This window comes from Myotis brandtii, unplaced genomic scaffold, assembly GCF_000412655.1.
Source record: "Myotis brandtii unplaced genomic scaffold, ASM41265v1 scaffold395, whole genome shotgun sequence".
Lineage (NCBI taxonomy): Eukaryota > Metazoa > Chordata > Mammalia > Chiroptera > Vespertilionidae > Myotis > Myotis brandtii.
The window spans coordinates 1,448,138-1,467,615 of NW_005365155.1; the positions used below are offsets into that span (position 1 = coordinate 1,448,138).

General features: G+C 43.2%; 1 protein-coding gene across 1 annotated transcript in view; it reads right to left on the reverse strand.

The window, feature by feature from the left end:
* Window positions 1–19,478, reverse strand: part of NOX3 (NADPH oxidase 3) — a 54,807-nt gene that overhangs the window by 2,856 nt on the left and 32,473 nt on the right. The window contains exons 11-13 of the mRNA XM_014545057.1: window positions 19,357–19,478; window positions 9,291–9,437; window positions 4,940–5,064 (exon numbers count right to left, since the gene is read on the reverse strand). Of these exons, the coding sequence (XP_014400543.1) occupies window positions 4,940–5,064; window positions 9,291–9,437; window positions 19,357–19,478 (394 nt within the window). The remainder of the gene's footprint in view (window positions 1–4,939; window positions 5,065–9,290; window positions 9,438–19,356) is intronic.

The following is a 19,478-nucleotide window of genomic DNA, read 5'->3' on the forward strand; positions in this document are numbered from 1 at the left end:
GATCAGGGACGTTGTGGCATTGATCAGCCGGAGCTGCTGACTTTGATGAGAAAAGGACAAATTTTACACAAGCTGCAAAGACGGTTAACATTACAGCATTGTATTTAACTCTGATACACTATAAAGAAAATCCTCTTTCTCCTCTCTTATTTGCTAAATAACTATCATCTTTTCTCTGTGGGGTAGATGCAGTTTTCAAAAAACGATTCAGCAATGCCATGCATGAAAGGCATTGGAAATGTCACCCACTGGGCGATTTCCGGCCAGCAGATATATGGGAGATGGGTGTGCCCGGGAGTCACTCCACCGTCTTCCTGGATTCTCAGCTCCTGCTGCCTTGAGCCCTTGTCTCTTTAAATTGTATGTTTGTTTTTATGTGTTGGCTTTTATGCTTGGTAAGTTATAACCCTGTAGGGGCAGACCCTAAACCCCATTTTTTTAAAAATCAAATTACTTTATACCCTGAGTGCTTTCTGCAAATAAAATCGATACACAGAAGCTTCCTGTGAATTTATGAAGGCTGAGAAGGAAGACAATGAGAGCTACAAACTGGGTATCAGACAATGGACACGACTTTGGGGGAATCTTTCCCAGAGGATGTTTTTCATTACAAATGCCTCCAAATGAGTCACCGCACAATTCTATTTTGTAAGACACCTTCTTTTTCGTAACGACAGATGATCATCGTGTTGGCCAGTTTCTTATTTTAACCCATCTCCCGATGGATGGGTAGCAGCCTGCCCTGTTACTTCTCTCTGCACCCTAATTCCTCGGTTGTTGGGTTGTTGGTAAGAACCCACAGGAGGCTCTGGCAGTTTACTCACTGCTGTGGCACTCCTGCCCTCTTCCCACCAACCCCCTCTTCTCTGGCTAGAGTTAGGACTCTTTTCCCGGCTTCCTCATCCTTCCCACTGTCCCTTTGCTCATTGAGTAACAGTTGGCCACTGTGCTCGGCTCTGAGGAACACAGAAACAGTTGCTGTCCTTGAGGATGTCAATGAAAATAGTTGACTTGTAGCATTGGATCCTTGGAAATGGTAGACCCATTTTTCTGCCAATCCTGTTGCCTCTCTCTCTTTGATAAGACACCAATATATATATTTATGTACCTTCATATAGAAATATCCTAATATTTTTGCCCTATCTCATGATTTGAAAGGTTATATCCCCAAAGAAACTTTGCAGAGCGATGATAAATCTACCTTGGCTCACCCACTCCCCTAATCCCACCTACCACAAATGGAGTAATGCCAGTAATTTTCATGGAATCTTCACTTGATTATAAATGAAGGGCTGGTATCCTCTGGTGCAAAGATTCTATCTACATATGCAAACAATAGTCCAGTCATAAGTTTAGGATGGCATTAGTTTTTCTCATGAAGCTATAACTTGTCATGTGTGGGATTTCCTTTGAAGTCTATTTGTTTGAACATTCTGAACATTCTAGGTCTATAATGAATGTTTAGTATTCCTGTTAGAGGGCCTTGCATGCCATAATCAGAATGTTAAATTTCTTTAAAATATCATTTAAAAACACATTTTGCACATATGCACGTACCAATGGGACGTGGAGGGTGTGCACAGAAGCAATTGTGGTTCCAGATGGACACATTTACTCACTTTAGCACAAAGGTATTTTTACATTTCTGAAAGCAATGGGTGGTCTAAAATACATTCTTGCAATTTGGATTAGAAGCTCCCAATCACCTTTCCTCATCACTGGGTTGGGTTGAACTTTTCTCACAAATGCTTGTACTCCTCTTTTATTCTTTACTGTTTACTTCCAGATGAAAGAAGCACTTCAATTGAAGTTATGACGTTTTTTTATGGTAATTAATTATATAAAGTTTCATGCCTATAAGGCATGGTGAAGTTATTAGTAGATAAGTTGCAAATGGCAAACCATAAATATTATGTGAAGTATAAGATCAAAGATTGAAGTCCTATGGAAAATCACTTTATTCAATTAATTAAAAACAATTGATCCATATATCCAAAAGGTTGAGTATATGCACAATATGTGTTTATCAAAAAAGTAGCTGGGTGTGACAAAAATATATTTATTTTCATTCTGTAGACCTTCCTGGTAATGATTTTCTGATTTTCTATTTGTCTAAAGCTTGGAACATATTGAAAATGCTTACAAAAAATGAAATACAACTTCCATATTTGTAAGGTACACATTTTTATAGATTCATAAGGTAGACATCAATGCATGTGTTTAATTAACTTACTGAATTTTAACTGAGAGCATAATTTTCATTGTTTTTAGAGCACTTTTCTGTGCTTGTCTAACAAGCAGTATACCACAGTTGTCACATGCATGTCAATCACGTCAATCAAAGACTCAGTTTTTATATAACCACTTACTATTGGTTGATCCTTTAGAACATATTGTGTTGTTGAATACAGCTGATATAATTATGAAAATTAATTGCAAATGAAAACAACAGAATACACTTTCCCATTTCCAACTTTCAGACTTTGATCTTTTTAATTTTTCCCCCCTCTTTCCTTATTTCTATTCATTTCGATGCCCATCAATTTGCTTTTCTATTACTGTTAGTTTTGCAATTTTCTGGTTCCTCTATAGCTTGCGCTATTCTCTTTGATCTGCTTCCCTTCAAGCTTTGGTGCTGTTTTCATGTTCTATAAAAATATTTTTGCCCTTCTTCCCTTTATTCTTTTGATTTAACTCCTTCTTTTTAGAACAAGAGCAATCTCTAGCTTTGAGCGAACAGGTAAATGTTTTTAAGACAGTAAGCCCTAAGAATCCCCAGCTTCATGCTGGTGAATAGAAATGGTTGGGAGCCCACTTCAAAGGCCCTCAAGAACAAAGGACCTTTTTGAGTCCAACTAACAAACCCACCAATTCTTTCTGACCCATCTTTGCCAAAAGATATGAGCTAATGACAAGACAGACCTGTCTTGTAAGACTAGCCAAGTAGTCTTGGGAACAAACATATCCTTGACATAATCAGGGGAAAACATGCTGTTTATCTCTTTAATAACCATCTTGAAGAAAATTAATGTTACTTTGTCCTTTGTGTAGAACCGTAATTGGATTGTGTATTTCATTTATATCTGGACAAAGGCCAGGATATTGAAATACTTCTCCATATTAAATTTTCTTGTTTAAAAATTAGATTTTATTGGCATTCTCTTTCCGAGATTTCTTCATTAAAAGCTTCATTAAACATAAATCTTCTATTGCACAGCAGAAAACAAAATTATTTTAAGGAGTCATTTGAAAAGTCTTTTGGAAGGGTGGTGCTAAGCTCTTTATTGGGGACTCGTCTTCCGATGGAGCTGGCACTCAGGGATATAATGATTATTGTTCTTTGCCAACCTGTGTCTAATATTAATGACATAGATAGTTGAAGCTATATAACAAGTTGGGGTGTTCTAAAGTCTAAGGCTATTACAAATACGCTGTTTTTAAAATTTGGGCTAGGAAGTGAGCTGTGGAGATTTGATTCAGTGACATCCAAACCTTGTGGTCTGTTCTACTCTGGAAGAGTGAAGTCATCCATCAAGAAGAGAGTTCACACTGAAAACTATGAGTGCTGAAAAAATTCACCGGGGCTGTAAAGACATTCATGTACTAAACTTTTGATGATGGCTTCCGAAAAGGAGTGCACACACTCTTCCCCAGGGCAATGAGAAAAGGCAGCTATGTTTCCCACCTTCACACTGTTCTCCATTCCTCACTCCCTGCAAAACCAGGCACGCTCACTTCTCAGCACTGCGCAACAATTGTTTTGGGCAGAGTTTGTGCAAACTCACTTTTTCTCTTTGTCTCTTGATGCTGTTGTTTCTGGTTTACACCTTCTGAAGGAAGGGAGATAATGAAATAATTTGGCTTGAAAGGCCTTTCCCACTGGGCTGCAAACTTCATGTGCAACAAAAATAAACAAGTATAATATGAGATGTCACTAAGGGACAATCATAATAAAGAAGGGTCCTCTCTATAAGAACTTACAACCAAGATGTGTCTTCCTCAGCAGCCTGCAAAGTGGGAACATTCGTTCCATGATCATTGAAAACTGAGTATAGGATGAATCTATATATATTTTTCCAAAAGGAGAAAATAGCAACAACAAAAAACCTGGTTGTGGCTGTAACATATGAGCTTGTAACATTTTGTTAGTTTTCCACTTATAATTTTTTCTTTTCTAACCTACATACTCTTTTTAAGGAAACTGCAGATAAAATGATCCAGTCTGGTCTGTGCCTTTGGAGTAGTACCTGATGGGCGTGAGATGAAGGGTGGTGACCTTCAGGGCTCAGAGGAGGCTGGGCTGCGGGTGTAGGGGGCAGCCAACATTTTCTGAATTCAAAGTCTATTGTAGGCTCTTTGTACATATTCATGCATTTCATCCTCACAGAAGCCTATGAGGTAAGCACTATTATTGCCTGTAGTTCACAGAGAAGGGGACTAAGTCAGTGGCAGAATAAGTAACCTGTCCAAGTGAACCGGTGGCAATGGCAGAGCCAGGATTTGCACCCAGGCATTGGGCTCCATATCCTGGGTCTTTACCCGCCATGAGAAATCCCTGCTTGGTCTTATGACATCTTGTCTGCTTTGTTGGACATGCGAGGTAGAATTTACAGTTGGATGTCAGTGAATTCTCCTGTTGGGTATTAGAGATCAACTACGTACACCAAAGAAGACATAGGTAGTTTCAGAAATACTGTCATTGACTTTAAGTGTGAAAGGGATCAACATAATCGCTAATGATCAGGTGCTGTAAGCCAGTCAAACCGACATGGTGGTTCCTGAAATATCCCATGACCACCTTTTCTAAGGCCAATGATTTATCTCTAAACAAGATGCCCACTGCTGCAGATGAGCCAGCGTGCCCCAGAGCTGTCCATTTCAGCAGCAACTTGTATTTCTCCAGGGAGGCTCCCAGCAGGCAGAGGGAAGAGGGCCTTACCTGGGGTGATTGTAGGCTATCTGCCTGAACTCGTTGTTCCAGTTAGGTCTTCCATAGAAGGTTTTCTGCTTTAGTCCTGTAATCACATCAGTATTTTCATCCCAGTGTAAAGCAATGTGAATAACCTACAATAAAAACTGTGGTATCAGATGACATTTAGGAAAAAAAATAGGAATCTGCTTCTAAATAAAAGATAAAGTAATTGTGCTCATTTGTAGATTTATTGGTACAAGGCCCCTCCCACATAGTAGATGTACAGTAACATGAGTCTGGAAGGAAGATTTTTCTCTAAAAATGAGAATAATAGAGGAAATTTGGTTAAGGGAAAGCAAATGTTGAGCTACTTTTTTCCTGCCAAACTTAAAAAAAAATTAATCAGTACCTCTGTCTCCATTCACTTAACGCTAAACCTTGGGATCTGAGAGGGGCACTGGCAGATGAAAGTGACAGGAAACTTCCAGGAAAAGGACTGTACAATCAGATCTGCCCACTGGGCTGAGAGGGTGTGAAGTGTACTGTCTGGGTTCAAGTGCCGGGAGGATGCGAGTCTGGCAGACAGGACATGGTGGCCAAACAGAGCAAGGGGCCCCGCTGGAGCTCTGTGCCCAGCTGTTTGCCTTCAAATTCTTTGACTGCACCCAGGCATCAGGTAACGGCTGGCCAGTGGGTAAAAGCCTGGGCATAGCAGTGCCTAGTGACGCCTTCTTTGGTGTTGAATTCTGGTAGCTTCCTTGCTTTTTACCTTCTGGGATTTGTGTTGCCCGTGCTCATCCTTTAGACCCCTCCACAGCTCTTGAACTCATGTGTTTCTTCCCTTTGGTTGCTCACATCTTAACGTTTCCTGATCCTGACCAGTTTGGTTAACAACCCTGCTAGGCCCAACCCTTGCCCTAGGTCCCTGCTGTGCACCTGACTTCCCTGGCGGGGCTTCTGATCAATCTAGAAAGCAGCCAGGGGTAGGAAGAGGGAGGCTGAGCGTACAATCAGATCTGCCCACTGGGCTGTGAGGGCGTGAAGTGTACTGTCTGGGTTCAAGTGCTGGGAGGATGCGAGTCTGGCAGACAGGACACGGTGGCCAAACAGAGCAAGGGGCCCCACTGGAGCTCTGTGCTCAGCTGTTTGCCTTCAAATTCTATGACTGCACCCAGGCTTCAGGTAACGGCTGGTCCATGGGTAAAAGCCTGGGCATAGCAGTGCCTAGTGACGCCTTCTTTGGTGTTGAATTCTGGTAGCTTCCTTGCTTTTTACCTTCTGGGATTTGTGTTGCCCGTGCTCATCCTTTAGACCCCTCCACAGCTCTTGAACTCATGTGTTTCTTCCCTTTGATTGCTCACATCTTAGCTTTTCCTGTTCCTGACCAGTTTGGCTAACAACCCTGCTAGGCCCAACTCTTGCCCCAGGTTCCTGCTGCGCACCTGACTTCCCTGGCTGGGCTTCTGATCAGTCTAGAAAGCAGCCAGGGGTAGGAAGAGGGAGGCTGAGCAGAACATATTGGTGGTGCCCTAACAGGCCGGTCAATGGCTGACCATGGTGGAATCTAGGCTGCAGGAAGTTGCCATCAGGCGCGTCCTGACCTCAGGTAGCTATTAGAAGTGGGTTTGGCAATAGGGCTCCAGGAGAGAGAAAAATGGTGAGGAGGGCATGTTTATCATGACAGAGAGTGAAGCATGAAGGTCAAGACAAGAGTCCAGGAATAAGAGCTGAGGTGGTGGGCGAGGGTTGAGCCTTGGAAATGGGCAGAAGCCCTGTTATCAGAACTGGAGCCAAAGTCAGAGTCGTATCAGCCTCCAGGTTAGAGTGGCAGTTTGACATCCCCACAGCCGGTCTGCTTAACAGGATTGATGGGCGCCATCAGTGAGCTGGTTTCTGCTGTGGGCAAAGAAGACGGCAGAGCCCATGTACTTTTGATAAAGTGCCAGATCTAATGACCAACTCAGGCCTGATTCTCCTTGGCTTCTTCACCAGTGGCCAAACACTGCTTCCTCCTGATTCGATTTGCATTATAGGATCCCATTTCTTCTACTTCTCTCTGGCTTTTCTTTTGATTCAAGGGAGAAAAATTAGGTTTTGTCTTCCTATCATATTGTCCTGTCTCAAAAGGCAGCTGCGTCTAGTCTCAGCTCCCTGCACCTCTTGGGGGCCATTACACCCCAAAGAGCTTCCATTTCCAAGGCCCTGATTAGCATCATCTACAAAGATGAATCCAGACTTTCTTCCCGAGCCCTCCTCTTCCTGCCCGAGTAGAGTCCTGCATCTCGAGCTCCCCTAACATATTTTAGTGAAGAATTCTTTGTTCCTTCAAAATGATCAACATAGCTAAATATGAATCTTCCCAAATGATTTACGACTTCAGTAGGTGAGTGATCCCATAAGCAGGCAGTGTGTGCTGAGTGGGAGGTACAAAGAACGAAGAGGGAAGGTCTCTGCTTTAGGAGGGACTGGTCATTCAAGGGGAGCAGCTCACGTGCATAACTAGGAGTCAGACCACAGTCCTCTGTCCTAGAGACAGAAACAAGTGCTCCGGTGAAGCCAACAAATTGTTCGGTGAAGCCCTGAGTGATTTTGACCAAGAGAACTGGGGAAGGCTTTACAGGGGACTGGGCTTTGAAGAATGATTCTGCGCAGTGGGCAGCAGGGAGGGGCATGTCAGGGAGAGGGGACATGTCAGGGAAAGGGGACAGATACGGGAAGACAAGAAGTTGACAGCATGATAGGAGACCACACATGGTTTGGTGGCTCCAGCACCAGAGGAAAACGATGGGCGTGGAAGGGAACAGGTGGGTTGCCATCAGGTCAGGAAGGGACTTAAGAACTGACTAGTACTTTAAGTTTGGGCATTATTTCTTAGGAAAAAAGGGCCTTTTCCTACTTGTAGTGGTACCATCGAGCTGCCAATCACTGACGTTTGAGCTTTTGGAACTGTATTTGTTCCATATTTCTCCACCCAATGCTCAATTAATCTCCAAACCCCGTTATTTGCCCTTCGTAACACCTTTTCCATCTGTCCCTTCTGTGCTTGTCATTCTGCCACTTTGAGGTTGTTGAATTCAGTTTAACAATTGGCTATTTCTAAAACAGCCTCTTGGGTTCTTACCAACAGATTGCATCAATTATTTTATTCCTGGAATTTGAGCATCTCAAATATTTCCAACATGTCATGGCAAAAATTGAAGAACATTATTTTAATTTACTTGTATTCAGAAAAAAAGTATATGCTATGGCACACTTTTGGAAGGGGCAGAGGTGGGATGGGGCAAAGTTGCATCGTCACACGATCAAACAGAGCCCAGTCTCCCGCATGGCTGGGGCCTCCTAGGTGGACACTTAGAGCAATTCACGTTAGAAGCAGAAGAGCAAAGCAGGGAACTAGGGAGCAAAAGACAAAGGCTATGTCTATACTTCACCAAATGGAGGGAGGGAGGGGGGGAGAGAGAGAGAGAGAGAGAGAGAGAGGGCTCACTAGCTGACAAGAGTGCATTCACTCATGAACTGAGTGATTAACACAGGCCGCCTGGGCTCACATATACTTTCCGAAGCTAAGTATCCATAGAAGCTGCTACAGAAGTGCCCATGAAAACATGCACTTCATAACCTAGTCATCACATCACTGTATCTGCCATGCTTGAGGAGTTAAAAAATGATTTAAAATTTAATAATTATGATTCAATATCTGTAACACTGCTATACTCCTGTAGTGCAATATTTGGATAGACATTATTTTTGGTAAATTCAACCTTACTGTTTCTAGCACAATACACTGCAGAACACCTGCCACAGCAGAAGATGACCTTGATCTTTGGTGATTTCACATACATGCACACAATTGCTAAGTACGCCTTAAGAAACAAACACCTCTAGGTAAGTCGTGTATTCGTAATGATTATTTTCTGCAGAAGCTCACTCACATACTTTACAATATAAAATGTTGAATATAAACACCAAGGAATTTTTTTTCTGCTTAACTTCAAAAGCATAGAACCAGAACCAATTAGGAGCTCACTCGACAATACAGCCAATAATATTCACTTGATGTCACTAAAATGACAAATGCCACTTTCAGTGACATAATTTTTCTTGGATTTTCAAAGTTGGGGTTGTCTTCCACTGACCACTCTCTTTTCCTGTCTTCTTTTCCATTCCTCAGAATGTTAACTGTAGGTTGTTTCATTGCTACGATTTGAATAGCTCTTCCTAGTTTGGTTTTATTTTATTCTCCTTTACTTTTTAAACACAAAAACATAATTCTTAAAGTTTTCTGCTACCAGAAATCGATATAGCTCATTATTGAAATTGTTCCTCTTCTCTTTGCTCTATGACAGATAATATTGCTTATTCTCGGTCTTATCAATACCTGGTTTTCATCCCAGCCTGTAAGAAATATGTGATAACTCAGAAGGTGAGTTTTCCCTTGCTCGCTCATGCGTGTTTCCAGCGAGAGTAAGAGATCAGCAAACCACTCAAAAGCTCTGGAATCCCGGCAAATCCAATAGAAATACACCTGCCGAGAGAAGAGGCGAGAACGGATTTGTCCCTCTTTTCACAATGTGCTGATAATCGCAGACTACTTTATCTCCATTAAATTATTTGAGCCCAAATGGGCACTTCTGCAAAATAACATGCTTCCCTCTGCCAGTGAAGAGTCACACTGTGATTTCTTTTGAAAAAATTCACAGAGCGTTTCAAAAAGCCCAGAGTGAATTGAGAGTCAGGAGCCTGTTGGCTGTTGCCAGTTTCGCTGGATGAAAATCAATTCACCACATTCCTGGCTGTGCTGCTTTTGAACGAGGTTAATAATCATAACTAGCTGTGCCTTTCACTGCTCCCACAGGCGGATAAACTGTCAGCCCAGCCCTTCATCTGTACTTATGACCTAAGCTGGGGATTTGAACTCTCTTCTCCAGAGACCCCAAAGGCTTGTGCGCTAATCCACTCCACCAGCGCGGCCTCCGGAGGGCACAGATTATGGAAATTGTAGGCCAGGAGTTTCCCCTCAGCCAGACATGCCATTGTCCAAGGAGGCTGGTGGGTGGGTGGTGGCTATGGTCGTGTGCCAACTGCTGTAATAAAATTATACCTAGGAACATTAAAAAAAAAATAACACCTCTCTGTGATTAGCAAATGGCATGTGACAAGAAGTAGTTTGGGTTTGTTAAAAATACAGGCTTAGTTTTTGTGCTTTGAGCTTTAATTAATTGTCTCTAGGAGAAACCACAGGAGATAGATCTATTCTCCCGATTTTTCTCACACTCCCACCTCCTGTTGCCCACCACTGTTTCCTGCAACCCCTCCCCAACCAGACACATCTCTACTCCTTAACAGTCTACCAGGGGGCTGGTCTTGAGCTCCACCAGGAAATATCTCCTCCAATTGTGAGAGTTCTCCCTTCCCCCTCACCAACCAGCCTGCAAGCTCACCATCCTATAATGGAAGTTACAGATGAGAGTTAATTAACAGGTAAAATTCATGAGGAAAACAAATATCACAGAATATATTTCAAGGCTAACCATCTTGCCTTTTCTCTCCAGGTTTGGGGGGGGGAGTTTAAATATTAACAGTCAGGAAGAGCAGAAGCTAGTGATGATTAGACCGCTCCTCTTAAGAATTAGGGCTTATATATTTGTTGGACAGCTGCCACTTGGAAGGGCATTTTGAATATTCATTCCAGGACAAATGGTAATCTCTAAGCGTGCTAACCCCCAAAAGGAGTGCCTGTCTCTTCTCAGCTTGAAACTGAGCCAGTGGTTCCTTTAGGCGGATGCCCCAAGAACCCCCACAAGGACAGTGATTGCGTTCATCCACTCACTGGTTGACTCGGCAAACATGTATTCAATGCTTACTCTATGGCAATACTGTCTTGGCTCTGGACCTATAAGAGCAAACAAAAGAGACAAAAACTTGCTGTCCTTATGGAGTTTGCATTTTTAGAGGGAGAAATAAGACCATGCATTAAGACATAAAATATAGAATATGTCAGCCAGTGGTAAGTGTAATGGAGAAACATAAACAGGCTGGAAAGGGCTGCAATATGAAGTCAAATGGCCAAGGAAAGGGGACACTCGAGGAAAGATGTAGAAGAGGCAAGGGAGGGGAATAGTTAGGGGAGGGACTCTCCGATGGAGGGAACAAGGCGTGAGGGGACCCTGGGTGGGACCTGTCAGGGCAGAGCCAGGAGGACGGGATGGCTGGAGTGAGATGGGAGAGCAGGGCAGGTGCCAATGTCCAGCAGGCAGTGCCTGCTCTGAGGAAGGTCCAGGAGGGCAGGATCACCCTGGCTGTTGTGTTGAGAATAGACGGGGCTGTGGGTGTAGGGTGGGGGTGGGCGCAAGGATGAGAGGATGGAGGCAGGAGGCTGGCTTCATACTGTCTGTGGGTGATGAATACGGCTTGGAGAGTATTCTTCTTTCTTTTCACTTGGTGCAATGCCCAGTCTAAATTATTCTTTGCAAACCTTAACTCTCCCTTTAACTTGCTTTGCTCCCCATGGAAATAGGAAAACTACTGAATTCAATGCCGTTCTCACCTACGCACCTCCCCCTCCTCCTGCCCTCTGAAGGTTGCTTTATCTAAGAACATTAATGTTGACAGCTGGTATGGAACAAACTCCACTCATTCATTTTCTGTTATTCCGCCCTTTAAGGAACGTGCTTAAAAGACATTCATATAGGAATAACAAACCAAAACATTTTTTAAACCTGTCAATTTCAAATCCAGTCCCAATCATTCTTACTTGAAAAATGCCCCATCTTGCCATCTTAGCTTTCCTTTCAAACAGGAATCATTCCCGTCCTCCATGTGTGCTGAAACCACATGGAGGAGTTGCATAGGTGCCAGAGTTGCCCTTGACCTTGGTCAATGCCTCCACCCACCATGGAGTTGCAATGTGGCGTTGCCTTCTCCTGGGCAGCACTCTTTGTCCCCCATTGTGATGGACTGAATGTTGGTGTCCCCCTCAAATTCACATGTTGAAACCCAATGGGATGGTATCTGGAGGTGAGCCTTTGAGAAGTGGTTACATGTAGATGAGGTCATGAGGGTGGAGCCTCCAATAATGGGATTAGTGTCCTTCTAAGAAGAGGAAGTGCTCAGAGCACTTTCTCTTATGTGAGGGCACATGGGAAGGTGGCCATCTGCAAGCAAGGAAGAGATTTCTCACCAGAACCCAGTCATACTGCTGCCATGATCTTGGACTTCCAACCTCCAACACCGTGAGAGATACATGTTTGTTGTTTATGTCAGCCAGTCTATGGCATTTTGGGTACAGCAGCCTGAGCTAACCAAGTCACACTGTTTGAAATGACAGAACTGACAGAAGCATCAAGCCAACAGGGTGGTGGAGACTTTTCATTGAGGGAATCATGACCATTTTTCTCTCTGAAAAGATGAAGACTGTGACTGATACGTAGAAAGCACAATACGGTACTTAACAAATGGTGGCGATTATTGTCCTGGTCTTAATTTCCTTGTTGTTGTTGTTGTTGCCAAGGTCATCCTGGATGAACACAATAGCAAAGTTTGAAGTAACTATTTCATCTTATTGAGAAGCTTCCTTAATGTGGTTTCTGCGTCCAGTTTTAAAGAAATATATTTACAAATTATTTTTCTAGTTGACAATGATAAGACTGAGACCACAGTGTATCAATCATGTTTAGTCCTTAAGACTTTTTTTTTAAAGCCATTATCCTTAATGTTAACTATTTCGTGGCTATCCTGCTGGTTTGCCCCATGACCAAGGACTGACCTTGTTTGCGCCTTGTTCTGTTCCACTTAGAGTTAATAATAACTGTTGGACAACCAAAATGTCATTAATAATAGAATGGTGACAAAATTGTGAGATACCCTTACTGCAGAATACGGTGAAGGCATTAAATAAAATAAAGTCAATCAGCAGATATTGACACTGAATGTGCTCCAGGCCATGTTAGAATGAAAACAAAAATAAAACAAAGGGCACACCTCTCACTCTTTCTCACTCCCTACCCTGCAAAAATAAAATCACACCCTGCATATGCGCATTGATGAGTATGTTCATGCAGATGAATGGAAAAGGAACGGAATAAGATGCACTGAATGGTGCACCCCCTGGAGAGCAAGGTGTTGGTGCTGGTTAGTTTGGGGAGGAAGACTAATGAAGGAAGATTCTTGACTATTTGAGTATTTTATTTGAATCTTTTACAAGGCCACTGTAGTCTTGTATGGTTAATAAACCAAGATATTAGAAATATTAATACTGGTCACCTCCCCATAAGGCAACAGTGAGGTCTGATGGATGACTGAAGTCTCTGGATCCCATCTGGTGAAAGACGAGAAGAATGCGTGTCTCTGGAGAGGCAAACGGAGCCTCATGCTCCCCGTTCAGATATTACAACCCTCCACGTGTCCAGGAGACATGATCAATTCCAGGGGTAGCCACAGCTCCGTGAGGGAAAGTGAAAGTAAATGATTTCTCAAACTAAACGGATTCAATTAAATGCATTTTTCATTCATTAGAAAAGAAAGCAGGCCTGCCTTTGTTCCATTAATATATTTAAGTAGAGTATGGATTTTTGCCATTCTTGGCCTCTTTGTCTTGTTCTCACTGGCCCATGCTGTCTTTTTATTTGAATTATCTGTTTATTATATTAGGTTAAGAACCCAAAGGCCATTTTGCATGGGACACACTATAAATACCCATTAGCACAGTTGTATATTCTAGAGCTGATGAAGGAAGGCCATTTATGAAGAAATTAGATTACCTCGGTTTTTCTATAACCTATTCTATTATAGTGTGAGGATTACGTATGCAGTTAAGAAAATGAACCCACTCATCTGGTTCCTCTCAGTTCTGCCTACACGGCTGTGACATCGGGGCGAACTACAATGTGGAAGCCAATATATTTATGTCAGCAATCTTCCCACGCCCTCCCCACGTGCACACACCTGTTTCATTCATCATTTTGACAGTTTGCACAAGCAAACTGTCCTAATTTTTTTCAAGCTCTTTTCACAAATTGAGTGTGATGTAGAATTAATCTTATCCGTTAGGCAGGAGCCGGAGGGTGTCCATGGAGATGGGGCATTTATACGCCTCAGCACCCAGCTTCCACCATGTTGCATCAGAGACTCCTCAACCAATCATCCCCCTTCCCTCATCTCAAAGGAGCCTATGTTCTAGTCTGCCTTCTGCTAAGTGAAGGTTGGCTTTGACTCCTGGGTTCAAAGTATTCCTTTCATATAGTGCACTGTTCCTGCATTTTCTTCACCGCAAGCCATCCTTATTATACTTATTGTTCTTCTGCTTTCTTGGGAAGTCTCCTCCAAACCACCTCTCCCCCTTTCTCTCCACATCCCCTGACTATCTTTAAAAAATAAGAGACTAGCCCTAACCGGTTTGGCTCAGTGGATAGAGCTTCAGCCTGCAGACTGAAAGGTCCCAGGTTTGATTCTGGTCAAGGGCATGTACCTTAGTTGCAGGCACATTCCCAGTGGGGGTGTGTAGGAGGCAGCTGATCGATGTTTCTAACTCTCTATCCCTCTCCCTTCTTCTCTGTAAAAAATCAATAAAATATATTTAAAAAAAATAAGAGACTGTTAGGAAGAAATTTTTAACTTCCAATAGGAAGTGCTACACATGATTGGAAAGAAGCAGCAGGTGTCCTATTGGCTATTCTGCATCTTACTTAGATGTGTACGTACTAGAACAGTGATTCCCAAAGTGGGCGCTACCGCCCCCTGGTGGGCGCTGCAGCGATCCAGGGGGGCGGTGATGGCCACAGGTGCATTTGTTTTAATTTTTTTTGTATTACCTTTCTATTCTGAGTTCAATAAATAGTTTCATAATTTCAAACTTCAATGTTTCTAATTTACACCTTTCTTTACTATATTTTACGAAAAAGGTAGAAACATTAATACATATATCTTTCTGTTTAATTGCTATTAAAATTTAAAAAAAATTAATTTCCAGGGGGCGCTGAGTAATATTTTTTCTGGAAAGGGGGCGGTAGGCCAAATAAGTTTGGGAACCACTGTACTAGAATAACGTGGAAGAGGAAAAGGGTGAAGAAAAATGGTTTGCAGTGGGAACAACAGAGAAAAGTTCGGTGCAATTTGTTTAGATTTTTAGACTTGCACCATGAGGCTTTTTACAAAAACATGTATGCCTTTGTGCCAACTGGTGCTTTACCAGGGGAGGAAAAATCCACTCTAGTTCACCATTCAGGCTTAAAATTCCAGCTCGGAACCCAGATGCTGTTTTTCCTGTTTCCTGTTACAGAAGAGAACAATCTGAAAACCAGAGCCCAGATCTACAATTGTGAAGATGCTGTTAGATAACCATATACTGCTCTGCTGTGCTTTAAAAAATTCTATAGATGCTGACAGGTTAGTTGGAAGAAGTAGTATTTATATCTCAAGAGCATGTGGGTGGCCCTGACAAACATTAGTTATATAAGCCTAGTGATAGCCACACTCACACAAACATGAACTTGCTTTAAAACAGAGACACTTCTCACAATAGACAATAGAGCCAGGAAGGCCTAGGGAGAGGGCAGGAGCTGGGTGGAGGGGGTCAATGGAGAAAAAAAGGGGACATCTGACATCAGTAATACTTCCAACAATACATATAAACGAAAAAACAAACAGAGAAACTTCTTAAACTGTTTCTCATGCATGAAGATTCGAAGGAAGTGGATCTTCAGTGTAATTTTCTGCCTGAACTGTCAATAGCATGGAATCTCACTTTCATGACGTAGGAATCAGAAACACGTGCTCCCACCCTGACTCAGTGGCTAGTCAGCTGGGTGACTTTGGACAAATCACTTCCACTCCAAGGACAGATGCTGACTTTTCTTGTCATGTGCAAAGCTAGGAGGCTAAGACCCTCAAGTTGTTTGTGATTCTATGTGTTTAGCTCCCATACACCATTATTTCTACCTTTAGTTTCGGTTGAATTTTGACCCAATATTACCCCCAGTTTTTATGTTATATAAAATATTGTCTTTTTATTTTTAATTTCTGTGTTTGGAATAAAGACCAATGTCCCTGTAATATAGTTGTGTGTTAACTGCCTAACCCTCCCATTAAAACAGCCTTGAGACACCCCATACAGCACCCAGGAATAACAATGGTATGCTGAGAGAGGAGGCAGTATTAAGATTTTGAGGGTTCCTATAAGGACTTTAAGATTTTGTGGGTTTTTATAAGATTTATTCTACTCTATTTGTAGTAAAATAATTGGATGCATTATTTTTATTATAGAATTACTGAACAAACAGTTTTTCTGGTTAAATACAAAAATGAATTAACCTTAGTAACCTAGACTCTTATAGAGAATTGCACAAAAGCCATTTGTTTATTCTTTTGGGCACATAGACATTTATTCACTCATTCATTTATTCAAAATTTGTAGTGTGTGTGTGTGTGTGTGTGTGTGTGTGTGTGTAATAACTAAAGAAGCTATGGGAAATAAGATATTGCCTGAACATGCAGGAGGTAAAGGGTAGATGTTAAGAGAAGGGTGAGGTATTGTAAGTCTGGTGTGAGGAGAATTCTGGGCTTTTTATATCAGTATGAGGGGGCCTGGCATATACTAGGTGCTAAATAAATAAATATTCATTGAGTGAATAAGTGAATGAAAGTGAGACAATCCATCATCATCAGGTGACATGAAATGTAAGTTTTAGTGGAATGAAAACCATGCAGCAAGAAGACACATCTCGAAGGGGGTTTTACCTGGTAGACAGCAAGAGGAAAGAAAAAGATTAGGAGGACTGAAAATGATCATCAACCCTAACAAAGCATTGCTGTGGGACCCAAATATATAAAACAATAGCTATGCCTGGCTGGTTTGGCTCAGTGGATAGAGCGTTGGCCTGCTGACTGAAGGGTCGGTCCCAGGTTCGATTCTGGCCAAGGGCCGTGCAGGAGGCAGCAGATCAGTGATTCTCTCTCATCATTGATGTTTCTATCTCGCTTTCCCTCTCCCTGCCTCTCTGAAATCAATAAGTATATATTTTAAAACAGTAGCTGTTTTGTTTGCTTTGTACCATAGACTGAATGTTTGTGTCCACGCAGAATTTATATGTTGGAACCAATCCTAAACATGATGGAGTTTGGAGTAGGGGGTGTCTTTGGGAGATAATTAGGCCATATAGGTGGAGCCCTCATGAATGGGATTAGTGCCCTTATAATAAATCTAGACCTCTATATCTTTTTTCCTCCTCATTGAGTTACAAACTGCAAACCAATAAACATGACTCGTGCTGATGAAAAGAAAAGACCCCAAAGAGCTACCCGTGTCCTTCTGCCATGGATAAGGACAATTCTAGCTAGAAGACGGCTGTCTATAGACCAGGAAACCTGCAGGCTCTTTTCAGACACCAGGCGAGCCAGCGCATTGACCCTGGACTTTCCAGCATCTAGAACTAGAGAACTAAGTGCCTGTTGGTTACAGTCACTCCGTGATGGTATTTTGTGCTAGCAGCCCAAACAGACTAAGACACTTTATTAAATTTGCTAGAGGCCCGATGCACGAAATTCATGCAAGGAGCCTCTGCCACCTCTGCCTTGGCCCCCCACCTGCCGCAGCAGCCAGGAGGCCTCTGCCACCTCTGCCTCGGCCCCCACTGCCTTGGCTTCGTCCGGTAGGTTGTCCAGAAGGATGTCCGGTCTAATTAGCATATTATGTTTTTATTATTATAGATTGTGTAGAGCAGGGGTCCTCAAACTACAGCCTGCGGGCCACATTCGGCCTGCTGAAAACATTTATCCGGCCTGCCGGGTGTTTTTGCCGCCGCTGCCTGTCTTGCTTAGCAGCCGACTTGTCTGGGGCCCGCAGTGCGCATGTGTGGAATGTCTGAGGGACAGTGAACTGGCCCCCTGTTTAAAAAGTTTGAGGACCTCTGGTGTAGAGGAAAGAAGATGGGCTTTAGCATAAGAAGGACCTGGATTCAAAATCCCATTCTAATATTTACCAGCTCTCTGTGCTTACGGTCCTGTTGGGCACGGACTCTTATTTCTCCATAAATGGATCAGGAAATCCAGCTTAAAGCGATGCACTGACTCACTCAACGTGATGCTTATGGTGAGAGTGGAACCAGGCTGAGCTGGAGTCTCTGACCAGGAACCCCACAGTCTGCCCACACTGCCATGGCAGGAGGCTTGTCTACCATGTGTTGGTTATGTCATGGAAAGAGCCGGATGGACCTGAGTTTGCATCCTGAACCTGCCCCTTCGTATCCATGTATTTTCAGGAAAGTCCCTTTGTCTTGCTATGCTTCAGGTTCCTTATCTGGGAAACAGGTCTTTTATTATCTACTTTATTAAGGTTGTTGGGAAGATTATAATGATCAAATGGAAAAATGTGTGGAAGTTCCTGAAATGATAGCTAATTTTGCTCTTACTTCTTAATTGGAAGCCCCAGCTGTAGCGCTCTCCTGGCCTGGCGTTGCCTTATGAATGAGTGATAGTCCCTACTAAATGTCAGGTGAAGAAAGCTCCCATGGCTGAATAAGCTTGGGGATGGTGGGGGAAGCAAACTGAATGAGGTTCTTCTCTACAGAACGTGTTCAATAGGCTAGCGGATGCTGTGACTCTGCTAGGGTGCCATCTGTACTAGCAGTTCTTAAGTTCTTTAGTGGACCACAGCATATGACTAATGCTGCACAGGACACTCACTGAGACATGCTGATCCCACCAAGCATCTGGCTTTGATAGATGACACTGCAGCCCAAGTGCCAACCAGACAAGAGGTAGCAGAATCAGGACCAGAACCAGGCTCGCCTGACCGCCTGGCTCCTCCTAGCTGACACCACTCTGTCTGTCTTAGCAAGGCTCCCTTTCTACGTGGCTCTCCGGTCTGCGGCTGGTCCTGGGAGGCTTAACGCAGGGGACAGAGTCTCCGGGTAGCACAGAGAGAGGAAGGCGACCATGAGCATCTAGTCAGAGGACACACAAGAAACCGCAAAAGGGAGGTTTGGGGATGGATGACAACACCCGGTAAGCAAGCCAATGCACCCCATGACGGCATTTTCGCTTCTCGGTAAGACCCGGAGTCCATGGGAGGAAGATACTGAATTGTACCCTTGCAATCGGAGTATGAAGCTGAGGAGACCAGAGAAGGCAGCCTGTTAATGCCGCTCCCTGCGCCCCAGTCACACAGCCATCTGCAGCCGGGCCGCATTTTACTGACATGAGCAATTACATGGCCTGCAATGGCAATGAAGCAATAAAATTTATGTCTTGTCATCTTTAACAAGATTAGACAAACCCTTCTCATCAATGCAATACTAAATGGAGGTTTTTAAGAACATAAGTACAGCGAAGGATCCTCGAGTTTATCCCTGCGAGTTCATTAAAATCCTCCCCGAGAATCGGCAGATGATAGATACCGGGACGTGGAGCCTTTGACTCTGCGGAAGGGCGAGATGTGCTTGCTTCCCTACCTTGCTCAGCGTCAGCGGGGGTTGCGGCTCACAACACCTGTACCACAGAGACTTCAGGACCGCGGCGAAGGGGGTGACCCCGATCCCCGCCGCCACGCACACGCTCACCGGGTAGCGGAACA